This window comes from Cebus imitator, unplaced genomic scaffold (genome assembly GCF_001604975.1).
Source record: "Cebus imitator isolate Cc_AM_T3 unplaced genomic scaffold, Cebus_imitator-1.0 Scaffold59, whole genome shotgun sequence".
Lineage (NCBI taxonomy): Eukaryota > Metazoa > Chordata > Mammalia > Primates > Cebidae > Cebus > Cebus imitator.
This window is the reverse complement of record NW_016107374.1, coordinates 425,194-439,700: the sequence shown is the minus strand read 5'-3', so window position 1 is coordinate 439,700 and position 14,507 is coordinate 425,194. Positions and strand designations below refer to the sequence as shown.

The window sequence follows — 14,507 nt, the reverse complement described above, 5'->3', positions numbered from 1 at the left end:
TATATTTTTTTGAGACAGGGTCTCATTCGGTTGCCCAGGCTGGAGCGCAACGGTGCAATCTCAGCTCCCCGCAACCTCCACCTCCCAGGTTCAAGCGATTCTCCTGCCTCGGCCTCCCGAGTAGCTGGGATTACAGGTGCCTGCCACCATGCCCAGCCAAGTTTTGTGTTTTTAGTAGAAATGGGGTTTTACCATGTTGGCCAGGCTGGTCTCAAACTCCTGACCTCAAGTGATCTGCCCGTCTCAGCCTCCCAAAGGTAACCTGCTGGGATTACAGGCATGAGCCACCACACTCAGCCCTTAAGTCAGTCTTGACAAGAGTCATATTTTACGTCTCAGGTGTACCAGCATAACACCGTTCAAAGTACTGCCTTCTCTTCTCACCCCCAGCACTGCAGATATGTGCTTTCAGTCTTTTCTTTTTCAGTCTTAGATTTGTCTTTCAAAATGAATTAGGGACTTATTTTCTCTTGCATCTTCATTTTCTATTTCACCGATTTCTGCTTATTATCTCCGTTCTTATCTCCTAAATTTACCTCTAAATTCTGCCTTGATTCTATGCTGCCAGTTCCAATGTGTAATTTTCATTGACAACTTTTTCATTATGAATCTTCCCAATTCCTCTGAAATGTCTAAGGTCTGTGCTTTCTATAGGGATGTTTTGAGTTCATTTTATTAGGTACATAAAACTTTATAAGTTTATATCTTCCCAGTGAATGGACCTTTTTACGGCAGCGCTGTCTCCAAATACCCCGTTCATCCTCCCGCCGAGCTAGTCTGCTCATTTTATAGAGCCCCCAGGGTCACTCCGGCCGGTATTTACCTGTCATCTCCCTTCTCATTATTCTCAACCTTTACGCCTCTTGTAAGCCTCCACACGTGGGCTGACTCTGACCTGACTTTATCTTCTAGCTCTATGTCATGGGCAAAATCCTTTTTTTTTTGTGAGACAGAGTCTTGCTCTGTCACCAAGCTGGAGTGCAGTGGTGCGGTCTCAGCTCACTGCAACCTCTGCTGCCCGGGTTCAAGCAATTCCCCTGCTTCAGCCTCCTCAGTAGCTGGGACTACAGGTACATGCCACCATGCCAGGCTAATTTTTTTGTATTTTAGTAGAGACAGGATGATCTCAATCTCCTGACCTCGTGATCCACCCACCTTGGCCTCCCAAAGTTCTGGGATGGCAGGTGTGAGCCAAAGGTCCTATCTTGATCTCACTGGCAGGGTGAAGCCACAGGGCTGTTCAGGACTGGCATCCTTGGTACACGAACACAGACTAGATTTCCCAGCCATGGCCACTGGTGCCTCACTGGGCTCCACCCCAGTGGCCGGACAGCGCCCCACCCCAGCGGCCGGACAGTGCCAGCCAAAGTTCTCAGCTCTCTTCCTCACCGGATGCTGCCACCCCCTGGGTGTGCTCAGGTCTCTGCACCTGCCTAGCCCGCTGCCTGGAGGACCTCTCGCCAGCGTTCCATCTCAGCCATCTCAGCCACTTCCTAGGGCAGCCTCTGCTGTCACCCCAGCTGGGGAGCACCCCTCAGGGATGCTCAGCTGTGGGATCACCAGCTCCAGGAAGGCAGGGACCTGGACTGCTCGTTCTGTTCCCCTCTGTGTTCCCAGCCCCAGGCACACAGTAGGTGCTCATTCATTGCACAGCTACTGAGAGTGTGAATGGTGACTGAGGTAAAGGGTTAAATGCCCCCAAAGTTACTGTGAATTCAGCAGCTAAAGATCCAATGTGGGTCAGCTATCCCCAAACATAATTTCAGAAAAGGGCCCCGGCCGGGCACGGTGGCTCACACCTGTAATCCCAGCACTTTGAGAGGGCAGGTGGATCAACTGAGGTCAGGGGTTTGAGGCCATCCTGGCCAAAATGGTGAAACCACGTCTCTATGAAAAATACAAAAATTAACCAGGCATGGTGGCACATGCCTGTAATCCCAGCTACTAGGGAGGCTGAGGCAGGAGAATCGCTTAAAACTGGCAGGCAGAGGTTGCAGTGAGCCGAGATCATGCCACTACACTCCAGCCTGAGGGACAGAGCGAAACTCCACCTCAAAAGAAAAAGAGAAAGGGCCCCTCATCTCCCAATGGAGAGTCAAGCTGGTGAAGTGCTTGGACCTGCTGGTGAATACCATGTATCCACCCACAGCCTGTGACCCGCAGGTTCCTCCTCTAGGGCACCTGTGAATCGGAGGTGGTGGTAGCGAGGACACCAGCCAGGGTGCTTGGAGTGGCCAGCACGGGACTGTTAAGGCGGGCGGATCACCTGAGGTCAGGAGTTCGAGACCAGCCTGGCCAACACGGTGAAACCTCATCTCCACTAAAAACACAAAAATCAGCTGGGTATGGTGGTGCACTTTGGGAGCAGGCTCCAAGGTACAGCCCAGACAGTGGGGAGGGGAGCAGAGCGGTCGTACCGGGTTCTCCGTCTGGTTGATCCCCATCACGAACACCAGCTGAGAGAGGAAAAGCGCAGCGGCCAGGTGCTTGTGAATGCTGTGCAGGTTGGAGCACAGCGTGCGGACCAGGCTCAGGAGGACAAAGGCCACCAGCAGGGCTGCCAGCGACAAGGACACGGCGGCGTAGGTGACGATCTTCAGTGGCAGGACCTCCCCATTCTGTGGGCGGGAAGGTTGAAAGGCAGGAGAGAAGGTAAGGGCCGAGGCTCAGATCTGGTCATTGTGTAATAGAGACAAATTACATACTTGCTTATTAAATGATCAAAGGCTGGCAGGAACCAGCGTGACCGTCACGTTGTTCTCAGGGCGGCATAAAACAAGCACAAAGCAGAGATGAACAGTGTGGGGTGACAAGTTCTGGAGGCGGACGGTGGTGACGGCGGCACAGCGACAGGAAAGTACTCAGTGCTGCTGGCCGTACATTTCGATGGGAAATTGTGTGTTATGCAGGTTTTGCTACATTAAAAACCAACAAAACCGGCTGGGCACAGTGGCACATGCCTGTAATCCCAGCACTTTGGGAGTCTGAGGTGGGGGGTTCGCCTAAGGTCAGGAGTTCGAGACCAGCCTGGCCGAGGTGGTGAAACCCCGTCTCCACTAAAAATACAAAAATTAGCTGGGTGTGATGGCAGGTGCCTGTAATCCCAGCTACCCAAGAGGCTGAGGCAGGAGAATCCCTTGAATCCAGGAAGCAGAGAGGTTGCCATGAGCCAAGATGGTGCCACTACACTCTAGTCTGGGCAACAGAACGAGGCTCAGTCGCAAAACAACAACTAAAAACCCCACAGGCAATTCCTGCCTACGCAAAAGGTAAACGTGTCTCCTCCACAGGCGCATGCAACACCTCTTGGACTTCCTCGTAATTCTATCATGGACTTACTCTCACTTTACAAAGAAAATGAGTAATTGTGGTAATACAACATGAATGTGATTTCCTTTGTTCAGCGAAACCTTTTACGGAGCGCTTAGTAGGCGGCAGGGGTTCTGACAGACCTGGCAAGAGCACTGTTCCACGTCATCCTTCTATCACAGCTCTGAGGAGGGCGCGGATGTGGCCCTCGCCTTCCTTCCAGGTGAGAAAACCAATGCTTAAAGAAGCTAAACAGGCTGGGTGCAGTGGCTCACACCTGTAATCCCAGCGCTTTGGGAGGTCAAAGCTGGCGGATCACCTGAGGTCGGGAGTTCGAGACCAGCCTGACCAACATGGAGAAACCCTATCTCTACTAAAAATACAAAATTAGCCAGACGTGGTGGTGTACGCTTATGATCCCAGCTACTTGGGAGGCTGAGGCAGGAGAATTGCTTGAACCTGGGAGGGGGACGTTGCAGTGAGCTGAGATCATGCCACTGCACTCCAGCCTGGGCAACAAGAGCAAAACTCCATCACAAAAAGAGAAAAAATGCTAAACAACTCGCTGAGCAGGGGCGGAGCTTCAGGTTTCAGTTATGTGGACTGGCAGGCTCGATGCTTCAATTGCCATGGCGATGGGCATCTGTACCCTCCCCATCCATCCTGTGGTTCCTGCGTAACCCTGACGCGTTCTACCATTACCACCAGCACACGGGTGTTCTGTGCCAGCTCCACGTCTCTATCATAGCTCGTTATTTGAACTTACTTTTCACATTTCCAGATCTCTTAATTATCCTTTTTCTTTTTTTTTAGACCGGGTCTGGCTCTGTTGCCCGGGCTGGAGCGCAGTGGCGCGATCTCAGCTCACTGCAGCCTCCGCCTCCCGGGCTCAAGCCATCCTCCTGCCTCAGCCTGCCAACTAGCTGCGACTACAGGCACGCACCACGATGCCTGGCTAAATTTTGTATTTTTGGTAGAGCCAGGGTTTCACCATGTTGCCCAGGCTGGTCTTAAACTTGTGAGCTCAAGGGATCTGCCTGCCTCAGCTTCCCAAAGTGCTGGGATCACAGCTTCGAGCCACCACACCCAAGCTTATTATGCATTTCTTACGGGCACTGAACATGTCTTTATAAAAAAGGCCGGGCGTGGTGGCTCACGCCTGCAATCCCAGCACTTTCAGAGGCCTAGGTAGGTGGATCACCTGAGGTCAGGAGTTCGAGACCAGCCTGGCTAACATGGTGAAACCCAATCTCCACTAAAAATACAACAATTAGCCTGGTATGGTGGTGGGAGCCTGTAGTCCCAGCTACTTTGGAGGCTGCGGCAGGAGAATCACTTGAATCCAGGAGGTGGAGGTTGCAGTGAGCTGAGGATGCATCACTGCACTCCAGCCTGGGCAACAAGAGCAAAACTCCGTCTCAAAAAAANAAAAAAAAAAAAAAAAAAAAAAAAAAAAAAAAAAAAAAAAAAAAAAAAAAAAAAAAAAGAAAGAAAAATTGTGCTAAAATATACATGTCATAAAACGTACCCTCTTGGGCACTTTGAAGTGTGCAGGGCAGCAGAGTGTATGTTCACATTGCTGTGTTTTCTGTGCTTTTACAAACCAGGACACCTGTCCAGGACCCAGGCCCCTGGCAAGTTTCTGCATTTACAAGCTCTGGTTCTCTGGTATCTTCTGGAAGGAGCTGCTTACCACATGGGACTGAGCCGGGAAGCCAAGATCAGGCTGGGCCGGCGAGGCTGAGTGCTCATGGCCCTGGGCCTGGAACTGCCCCTCCGGAGGCTCCTTCAACGCTCTGGGCCCTGGGTGTCCCTGGGGCCTGCAGCAACACCCCAGGCTCCCTCCACTGGCCGGGGGCTTCAGAGACTCTGGCTTTGGGGCACCCACTCCAGCCTCCTTTCTTCTGCCTCAATTTCAGCTTCCTTGGCCCACGTGTTGCCTGGCATCCTGGCCATGAGACCACCTCCAACCCCGTCCTTCTATGAACCAAGTCCACTAACCACTGACCTCTCTCCAGGCTGGGTCCTGCTGGGGAGTGCCTTCTGCCCGTGACACTGGGACACAGGCAGGGCAGCTTCCCATGGACATTGCACAGAAAGCCGCAGCCGCCCTCCAGCCCTGCCTCAGGGCTGACTCACCCTTCCAAGAATGCGATAGAAACCAGGGCCACTTCACATCAGAAAGCCCTCGGGAAGGACAGTGGTCTGGACGCCTGAGCCACAGCGAAGCCCTGGGGAGGGTCCAGGGGAGGCCACCCAGGCCTCTGGTTCTGCCTCCTCGACCCTGGGTCCCACACAGGCCTCCCCAGGCTGGCTCCTACCCGTTCCTGTCTGATTAACGGGAGGCCAGACCAGTGCTCAGGCCACTCCCCAATTCATCCGCAGGCCCACAATGGCCGGCTCACATTCCCAGGCCGATTAAAATGCCAGGGGTTAAACATTAGCCGCCCAGCCTTTTGTCCTGCGGCCCTGCGTGTGGCCCCGAGGGAGAGCGCCCACTGTGCCCAGCAGCTGTCACCTCCCTTACAATCAAAGCAGGTGGACAGCGGCACCTTCCCCAGCAGACCCGCTCTGAAGCGAGGGGCGGATCCTGGGAGCTCCTCGGAGGCTGGGCCAGGGCTCCCGAAAACCCTTGTCACGGGGCTTTGTTATGGAAATCCTCACGGACTCTGGCCAATCCTGGAATGTTTTTTAACTGGTTGATGTGCTTTGTTCAAAGCACTTGCAGTGGAAGATTTCGTTTGAGGAGGGGGCAGGCTCGGGGGTAGGCTTGGCGGGCACAGCGGCCGCAGGAGGATGCCCACCTCACGCCTGGAGATGTCCATGAGCACCGCGAAGCTGGCCGTGTGGCTGCACTGGCATGCGACGTGCGTCCGGTTTCTGGACAAGAGCTCACACCCCCGGGCAGACCACCCTCCCGTCCCACTGACGCTGCGAAGAGAAGAGAGAAGGGGCGGGGGTGAGATGGTTCCCTCCGCCGTGAGTCTGTCGGGGGCAGGATTTGCCCAGCCCTGGGGGCTCACGGGCCATCCTGGCCAAACCAAACAGCAGGCACCGTGAATGATGAAAGCCCCATTCCTCGCAGGCTGCTCCCCACCATGTTCCTCACCAGCCCCCTGCACTGAAGACAAGAGACACCTGTGGCCAGGTGTGGTGGCCCATGCCTGTAATCCCAGCACTTTGGGAGGCCAAGGTGGGTGGATCATGAGGTCAGGAGTTCAAGACCAATCTGGCCAACATAGTGAAACCCCATGTCTACTAAAAATACAAAAAATTAGCTGGGTGTGGTAGTGTGCACTGGTAATCCCAGCTACTCGGGAGGCTGAGGCAGGAGAATCGTGTGAACACAGGAGGCAGAGGTTGCAGTGAGCCGAGATCGCGCCATCGCACTCCAGCCTGGGTGGCAGTGCAAGACTCTGTCTCAAAAAGCCACCCAATGAAGGCAGGACCATGGGAAGTCTCCCTTCCCTCTTGTGTCTTGTCAGGGCCTCCAAGGAGCAGCCTCTGAAGTTCAAGTTCTATGTGTCCTCGGGCAGCAAAACTCAAACGGGGCCGTCGTGCGTCCACCACACGCCCTGCTGCTGGAACTACCCACTGGGGTTCACGCAGCTGTCTCCCTCTGAGGATAGACGCTTTCACAAGAACATCTCACCTTCCCCTGACACTTTCATCTTGAGATTACACAATGTTTTATGGGAGCTGCCCAGAAGCCAGGGCCCCATGGTGACTCCCGCTTTCCTGATGGGAAGCCCCAAATAACACGCTGTTATGAGGCGTGTGTCTCAGCTTCAGACAGGGCCCTGCCCTCCCAAACTCTGGGAAAATCACATCACCTCTCAGATCCTTAGTTTGCTCGCCTGTAAAATGGGATGTGAACGCTAATGTGTTTGCCATGAACTTTACAATCTGGGAATAATAGGTATGACATAAAGCAGAGAGCAGGTCGTTAGAGTCAGAGCTAATTGCCAGGATGCAGATGGATGCCCGGGACAGGCAGCTGGCCCGACGTCCCTCGTGGTGAAGGGTTCCTTTATTCACTCCTTTGTAAGCCAAGCGCCTATTACATTTTAGGTACTGTGCTGGTTGCTCATTAACTAGGACTTGGAAGGCACAGAAGCAGGAGAAGAAGGCTGGGCTGAACGAGCTCCTGGCATGGGCTTGCTCACCATGGTGCGCCCCCCGCACAGCCGCCACTCATGGCTCTCCACTGTACCCAGGGGAACCCTGGTGGGGGGAGGGGGAGTGTTCCCACTGCACGGACGCCCCCAGATGTACAATGTTCAGCCAGTTTGAGCCTGGGGGTGCTCACGCTCCGACTCCCCAAGTCTTGCACGGCATCTCCCCTTCCTGGCACTCCCTCCTGGTGTGTGCACACGGCAGGTCTCCCCACCAGATCACGCTCCCACCCTCCCACCACCCCTCAGTTCTAGTATCTTCTTCTAAACAGAGACAGTAAAAGTGAAAACGAACCAGCAGAGTAAAAGCAAGCTCCTGGTAAAGACCCGGTAACTCAAAGAAGTCCACACCTCACATAAACCCTGCAGCTAAAAAGGCAAAGCAAAGCACAAACACCACCGGCTCCCAGTGGAGCTGAGCCACGTGACTCTGAACCCAGTCTCATTCCGAATTTTTCTAACTACGAAACACCTTTCCCTCACTGGAACACACGCTGAAACACAGGCTCTGGCGCGCCACCTCCCACCTTTGCCACTCCACCAGCTGGCTCTCTGATGCTGCTTCTGGCCTGTGCTGTGGCCAGATATGGCCACTTGGGGGTAAAGCCAGTCCCCAAAGCTGGGCTGTGTCGGCCTCTTGGGCAAGACTAGGAGCAGGGGCCCTTGTCTGGTATGGGGACCCCCACACATAGCTAGAAGTTCCCACTGTCAGCAGAAGGGCTCCTGGGCCCAACCTCTGGGTCTGCCCTCCCATGCGTGACCAGGACAGGCCTCTGTCTTATCCAGCAGTGAACTGGCCAATACACTAGTGTGGCCGCTGCCTCTCGGGAGTCCTGCAGGTGAGGAGCCCCTTCCTGGGTGTCAGCCTTGAGGGATCTCTGTGCACCTGCATGTCTGGCTCTCCACATGTGGGTCTGCGTGCATCTGCGCGTGTGCCTCTGTGCGTGTGCATCTGTGTGTGGGCCTGCATGTGTGCGTGCATGTCTGTGTCTCCATGTGTGGGTCTGTGCACATCTGTGGGTGAGCATCTGCATGTGTGCATCTGTGGCTGTGCATCTGCGTGTGCATATCTGTGCGTGTGCATCTATGGGTGTGCAACTGTGTATGGGCCTGCATGTCTGCATCTGTAGGTGTGCATCTGCGCGTGTGCATCTGTGTGTGGGCCTGCATATGTGCATGCATGTCTGCGTCTCCATGTACGGGTCTGTGTACGTCTGTGTGTGGGCATCTGGGGGGCTCTGATGCTCCCATAGAAGCAGAGCAGGAGGCTGACTACCCCCACAAGGGGCTGGAAGGGGAGACACAGACCACAAGGGACCATCCTCGTGGGACACTCTGCTGCTGATCCCCTGACCCTGCGGTGCTCTCTGTCTTGGCAAAGCCCTCACATGGGGATGTGGGGCTGCCGGTGCCACACTTACGCCAGGGAGTGGTTCCAGAACACGCAGATGGGCTTGGTTCGCTCCTCCGTCTCCAGCAGGGCGAACTCCACCAGGACGGGCCTCTCCAGGGGTCTTGGGAGCAGAGCCCCCTCACTGTACACCAGCGTGCTCACCATCGGGGTATTAATGACCGGCCGGTGAGGCAGCCTGAGGTCAAGAAGCCAGAGCATGTGGACAAACATGATTAGGAAACGTTCACTCAAATCCCACACACAGATGTCCTGAGGACACGCCACAGATGTGTTTCTAGGGGAGACAGAATCACACTCAGGGAGCTCGGAGCTGTAGGCCCACAGTGTCTTCACCCCCAGTGAAGGTTTTATCACTGACACAGCACACAGGGAGATGTGTCATCTTTGGGTCAGAAATTCAAAAAGAAACAGAAGGCGCAGGTGTGAAGATGTTACAGCCGTTAACAGTTAATGGCAGACAAAGGGGGTGGCTTAAATGTCCAAAGACACCAAAATAATGGCAGCTCCTGGGGGTGAATCACCCGGTCACTGAGAACCACATGATCACGAGGACCCCAGAGTCAGGGAAGTGTCTGGGAAATGGCAGGAGGAGGAAGGGCAGAGACTCGGGCCACTCCCACCAAGGGGGCCACAAAGCTGCTTCCAGACATCCATCCTTTCCAGCCCGGACTGGCTGAGCAGCCCTAAAGCCCCGGGGCCAGCAGCAGGCACCACCCACGACAGCCTCGGGTGGGGTGTGTGGGGAGAGCATGGGGTCCCTCGGGGCACAAGATGGCGCGTATGCTGAGGAGGGGGCATTTCTGGCAGAAGCACTGGGATAAGCCCAGGCAAAGGGTGTGCAGTGCTCCAGTGGGTGGCATCCACTGGCAGACCCAGAACCTCCCTCCAAGGGACACCACAGGGCAGTGGTCTCTGTCTCTGGGCCAGGGTCCCGGTGAAATGCTGCCGTGAAGACCTGTGCTTGATCTAGATCAAAATTTTGACTTGTGGGAGCCTTGGGGACCTCTGAAACAGACCCTCCCCATGTCCCTGTGCCCAGGCCTTACCGAAGGCTCCGGCGGTCTGGGTCATAGCGCTCGGGCAGGAACTGCCCCAGGGTGCGGTAAATGATGACCAGAGTGACGGCGAACTGGCCAGCATCATCAGGGTGTCGCCTCCGCCTGCTGATCGGGGCCTCCCTCTCGGTGCTCGGCCCCGGGCGCGTGGTCTGCGGGGTGGTCCTCCGTCCGGCTGGCCTCCCCAGGGGGCCTTCTGCAACGTGAGCAGAGCGTGAGGACGCCGGCAGGAACACCTGCATTCTCCAAGACTGAGGTCAGGGCCAGCAGGTGCTTCTCAAAAACCAACAGATGTCCCACTGAAAACAGTATGGCAGGTCCTCAAAAAATCAAAAATAGGATTTACCACATGGCCCAGCAAGCCCACTTCTGGCTCTACGCCCAAAAGTTTGAACGCAGGGACCCCAGATACTTGCACACCCATGTTCACAACAGCACCATTCACACAGGCCAAAAGGTGGATGCGACTCAGGCATCCGTCAACAGGTCAGAGGATAAACACACGTGGTCCATCCACACAATGGAATATTACTCAGCCTTCAAAAGGAAGCAAAGTCTGACACTTACCACAACATGGGTGAACCCAGAGGACAATTACACTCAGTGAAATAAGCCAATCACAAAAGGACAAATAATTTCGTGATTCCACCTATAGGAGTTCCCTACAGGAGTCCAATTCAGAGAAAAAGTGCGGTGGGCACCAGGGCTGGGGAGGGGTGTCGGTGTTTTGTGGGCTAGAGTTTCAGATCTGCAGGATGAAGAGAGTTCTGGAGATGGACTGCTTCAATGTGAATGTATCTGATGCAGTCTGGATGTCTGGCCCCTCCAAGTCTCACGTTGAAATGTGATCAGCGTTAGACCTGCACACGGTCGGGGGTGTTGGGGGTCACAGGGGTGGATCCCCCATGAATGGCTTGGTACCTCCCCTTGGTAATGAGCAAGTTCTCACTCTATTAGTTCCGGAGAGAGCTGGCCGCAGCGGAGGGCTAGTCAGTTTCAAACCCCAACCTCTCAGGTTCGGGCATGGCCCCGTATCAGAGTCACCCCTCTTTTTAAGACACGAGATGTACCTGACAAAATCGCTTTAGTCGCAAGGTTTCCAATTCTCAACCGTCCTTTATGGGGTTTACCTTTTCATGTCCTTTTTATTTTGGGAGGTTTTTAGTCATTGTCATGGATCTGTGAAAAAGCACCTTAGGAAAATTCAAAACGTTTATACCGTTTTGTATCACCATCCAGCCCAGGACTGAAGATGTGTGCCGACACACATTCCGGTTTGGGTTTTGTTGTTGTTTTCAGGGAGGGGAAGGTGACTCTAAAATTTCTATTTCTATTTAAAAGCGGCCTTCCACCCCCACACAGTTCTCCCTCTGCTGTGCAGGCTGGGCTGCCGTGGCATGACCACAGCTCCCAGCCTCCATCTCCTGGGCTCAAGCAATCCTCCTGCCTCAGCCTCCCGAGTAGGTGGGACTACAGGTGTGTGCCACCATGCCCAGGTAATTAAAAAAACTTTTTTGGTAGAAATGGGGTTTTCCTATGTTGCCCAGGTTGGTCTTGAATTTCTGGGCTCAAGCGATCCTCCCCATGTCAGCCTCCCAAAGTGTTGGGGTTACAGGTGTGAGCCATCGCACCCAGCTAGAAGCAGCTTTTTACTGCACACCAAAGGCGACCAGTGTATACACAAATTTCAGTTCTCTTTTGTCACATTATCAATTACATGGCTGAGTATCCCTCAGCTGAAAAGCTTAGGAACATTTTGGATTTTTGTTTTTGAGACAAAGTCTCGCTCTGTAGCCCAGGCTGCTGTATCTCAACTCTGCAGCCTCCGCCTCCCGGGCTCAAGTGATTCTCAGGCCTCCACCTCCTGAGTAGCCGGGATTACAGGTGCCTGCCACCACAGCTGGCCATTTTTTATATTTTTTGGTAGAGACAGGGTTTCACCACGTTGGCCAGGCTGGTCTCTAACTCCCGACCTCAGGTGATCCGCCGCGCCCAGCCTGGATTTTAATTTTTTTTTTTTTAAGTATCGTTTCACACTTATGTTACAACGAGCACTTCCTTCCAGCGTCAGGTTGGTGCTCCAGAAGGTTCAGGTTCTGAAGCAGTTCAGATTTCAGGATTAGGATGCTCAACCGTACCTAAGCGCTTGTTCGAAAGAACTCGAGGTCACCAATAGGACCTGGCACCGGCGAACACTCGGGACACCCGGCCCCGGATCTTCAGGGCCCACAGAGCATGGCGTGTTCGCCCTCCTGGGATGCCGCGGTCGGCCCTCCCCTCCCTGAATGCTGGGGGCATGGAGGGCAGCAGCGGGTTTCTGAGAGCTTTTACCTTTCTCTTCAGGGGGTTTGAAGAAGTCAGCTGGGAAGGAGATGGAGGACTGCAGCTCCCTGGGGAACTCTTCCTGAATGGCGCTGAACCGTGGCACGGTGGCTCCCGTGAAGTTGAACTTGTCAAAGATGTCGACAGCAAGAACTAGGGGGACAGTTCCTTTAATCAGACATAACCCCCACGGCTGCCTTGAACCCTTGCTGGTTTCAAAATGACCACAACTGTCACACTGATTGGCTGGCCTTGTTTACTTATTTATTTATGTTTTTATTATTAGTATTTTTTTGAGCTGGAGTTTCACACTGTCTCCCGGGCTGGGGTGCAGTGGCGTGATCTTGGCTAACTGCAACCTCTGCCTCCCAGCTTCAACCAATTCTCCTGTCTCAGCCTCCCGAGTAATGGGATTACACGTGTGCATCATCACGCCTGGCTAATTTTTTGTATTTTTGGTAGAGATGGCATTTCGCCATGTTGGCCAGGCTGGTCTCAAACTCCTGACCTCAAGTGATCCACCTGCCTCAGCCTCCCAAAGTTCTGGGATTACAGGCACGAGCCACCGTGCCCAGCCCATTTATTTATATTTATTTTTTGAGACCAGGTCTCACTCTCTCACCCAGGATGGAGTGCAGTGGTGCAATCTCAGCTCACTGTAGCCTCAATCTCCTGGGCTCAAACAATCCTCCCACCTCAGCCTCCTGAGTAGCTGGGAATACAGGAGCATGCCACCACACCTGGCTAATTTCTTCTTATTTTTTTTAATAGAGAAGGGGGTCTCACTACAGTGCCCAGGCTGGTCTTGAACTCCTGGGCTCAAGCAATCTGCCCACCTCGGCCTCCCACACTGCTGGAATTACAGGTGTAAAGTACCATGCCTGGTTGACTGAACATCTTTAGAACAGAATCAATTTCCAACTTCCTGCATCCCACATGTACCTACACTTGTCTGCAGTGAGCCTGGAGGGAGGCAGGACTCTTGACACCCACCCTTCTAGAGCCTCACACCTGAGGGTCTGGAAGACCTGCCTGCTGGACACCCAAGATCATGGCCCAACATCTCCCAAGCCTGCGACCTGGCCCCTGGGAGCAATGGGTGTGTCACTGCAGACTGTCTTCCCAAAGACTCCATTTACAGATAAGGAAACAGAGGCCTAGCTGCTGATTTTTTTTTTTTTTTGAGACAGTCTCCTGTGACCCAGGCTGGAGTGTAGTTGCCCGATCTTGGCTCACTGCAACCTCTGCCTCCCAAGTTCAAGTGATTCTCCTCCCTCAGCCTCCAGTGCAGCTAGGACTACAGGCGTGCACCACCATGCCTGGTTACTTTTTCTATTTTTACTAGAGACGGGGCTTCACCATGTTGGCCAGGCTGGGTCATAGGATTTACTACATGACCCAGCAAGCCCACTTCTGGCTCTACACCCAAAAGACTGAAAGCAAGGACCCAGATATCCGCACACCCACATTCACAACAGCACCATTCACACAGGCCAAAAGGTGGACACGACCCAGGCATTCGTCAACGGATGAGCCGACTCCTGACTTCACACGATCTGCCTGTCTTGGCCGCCCAAAATACTGGGGTTACAGGCGTGAGACACCGCGCCCAACCCCTAAATCGTTTTCCTAAGAGCATGGTTAAGCATGGCAGGGAGCCCACCTGCTACACCCATGGGGGCCCAGCTCCTGGGCACACCCCGGACGGTCGCGGGGTTCCACCCCCCACTCAGCCAGCGCCTTACTCATGTTGGCGGTGACAATGACGAACGGCCGCAGGTACGTCCGCCGCACATTGCGTGCCATGTTGCTGAAGTAGCCCTCGAGGTGCTGGAGCAGCTGTGCCGTGCCACCCTCGCTCCGCTGGATCTGCTCCCACGCCGCCCTGGTGGCCGGGGCCAGGAGGGCGCTGCCCGAGTAGATGACGTCCTGGTCAGACAGACAGCGATCAGCGCTCCGCCAGCGGAGGGAGGCCTGGCTCTCGGGACCAAGGGACACCAGCCCTGAAAGCCTTTGCTCATCTAGTGGCTCATTCATTCATTCATTCTGGGCCCCGCACTTTAGACTGTGCGCTTAACATGAGTTTACAATGTTTTTTTGTTTTGTTTTGTTTTTGTTTTGAGATGGAGTCTCGCTCTGTCGCCCAGGCTGGAATGCAGTGGTGTGATCTCTGCTCACTACAACCTTCGCCTCCTGGGTTCAAGCAATTCTCCTGCCTCAGCCTCCTAAGTA

The 14,507-nt window shown here is 54.2% G+C and overlaps 1 protein-coding gene across 5 annotated transcripts in view; it reads right to left on the bottom strand.

Annotated features, from left to right (window-relative positions):
• The window catches only part of CELSR1 (cadherin EGF LAG seven-pass G-type receptor 1), a 179,705-nt gene that overhangs the window by 15,685 nt on the left and 149,513 nt on the right, over positions 1-14,507 (bottom strand). For 3 of the 5 annotated variants that reach the window (XM_017529445.2, XM_017529443.1, XM_017529442.2), the window contains exons 19-24: positions 14,021-14,204; positions 12,285-12,428; positions 9,945-10,149; positions 8,906-9,073; positions 6,114-6,240; positions 2,418-2,618 (exon numbers count right to left, since the gene is read on the bottom strand). In XM_017529445.2, the coding sequence (XP_017384934.1) occupies positions 2,418-2,618; positions 6,114-6,240; positions 8,906-9,073; positions 9,945-10,149; positions 12,285-12,428; positions 14,021-14,204 (1,029 nt within the window). The remainder of the gene's footprint in view (positions 1-2,417; positions 2,619-6,113; positions 6,241-8,905; positions 9,074-9,944; positions 10,150-12,284; positions 12,429-14,020; positions 14,205-14,507) is intronic. The other 2 variants (XM_017529446.2, XM_017529444.2) reach the window with 2 other exon arrangements.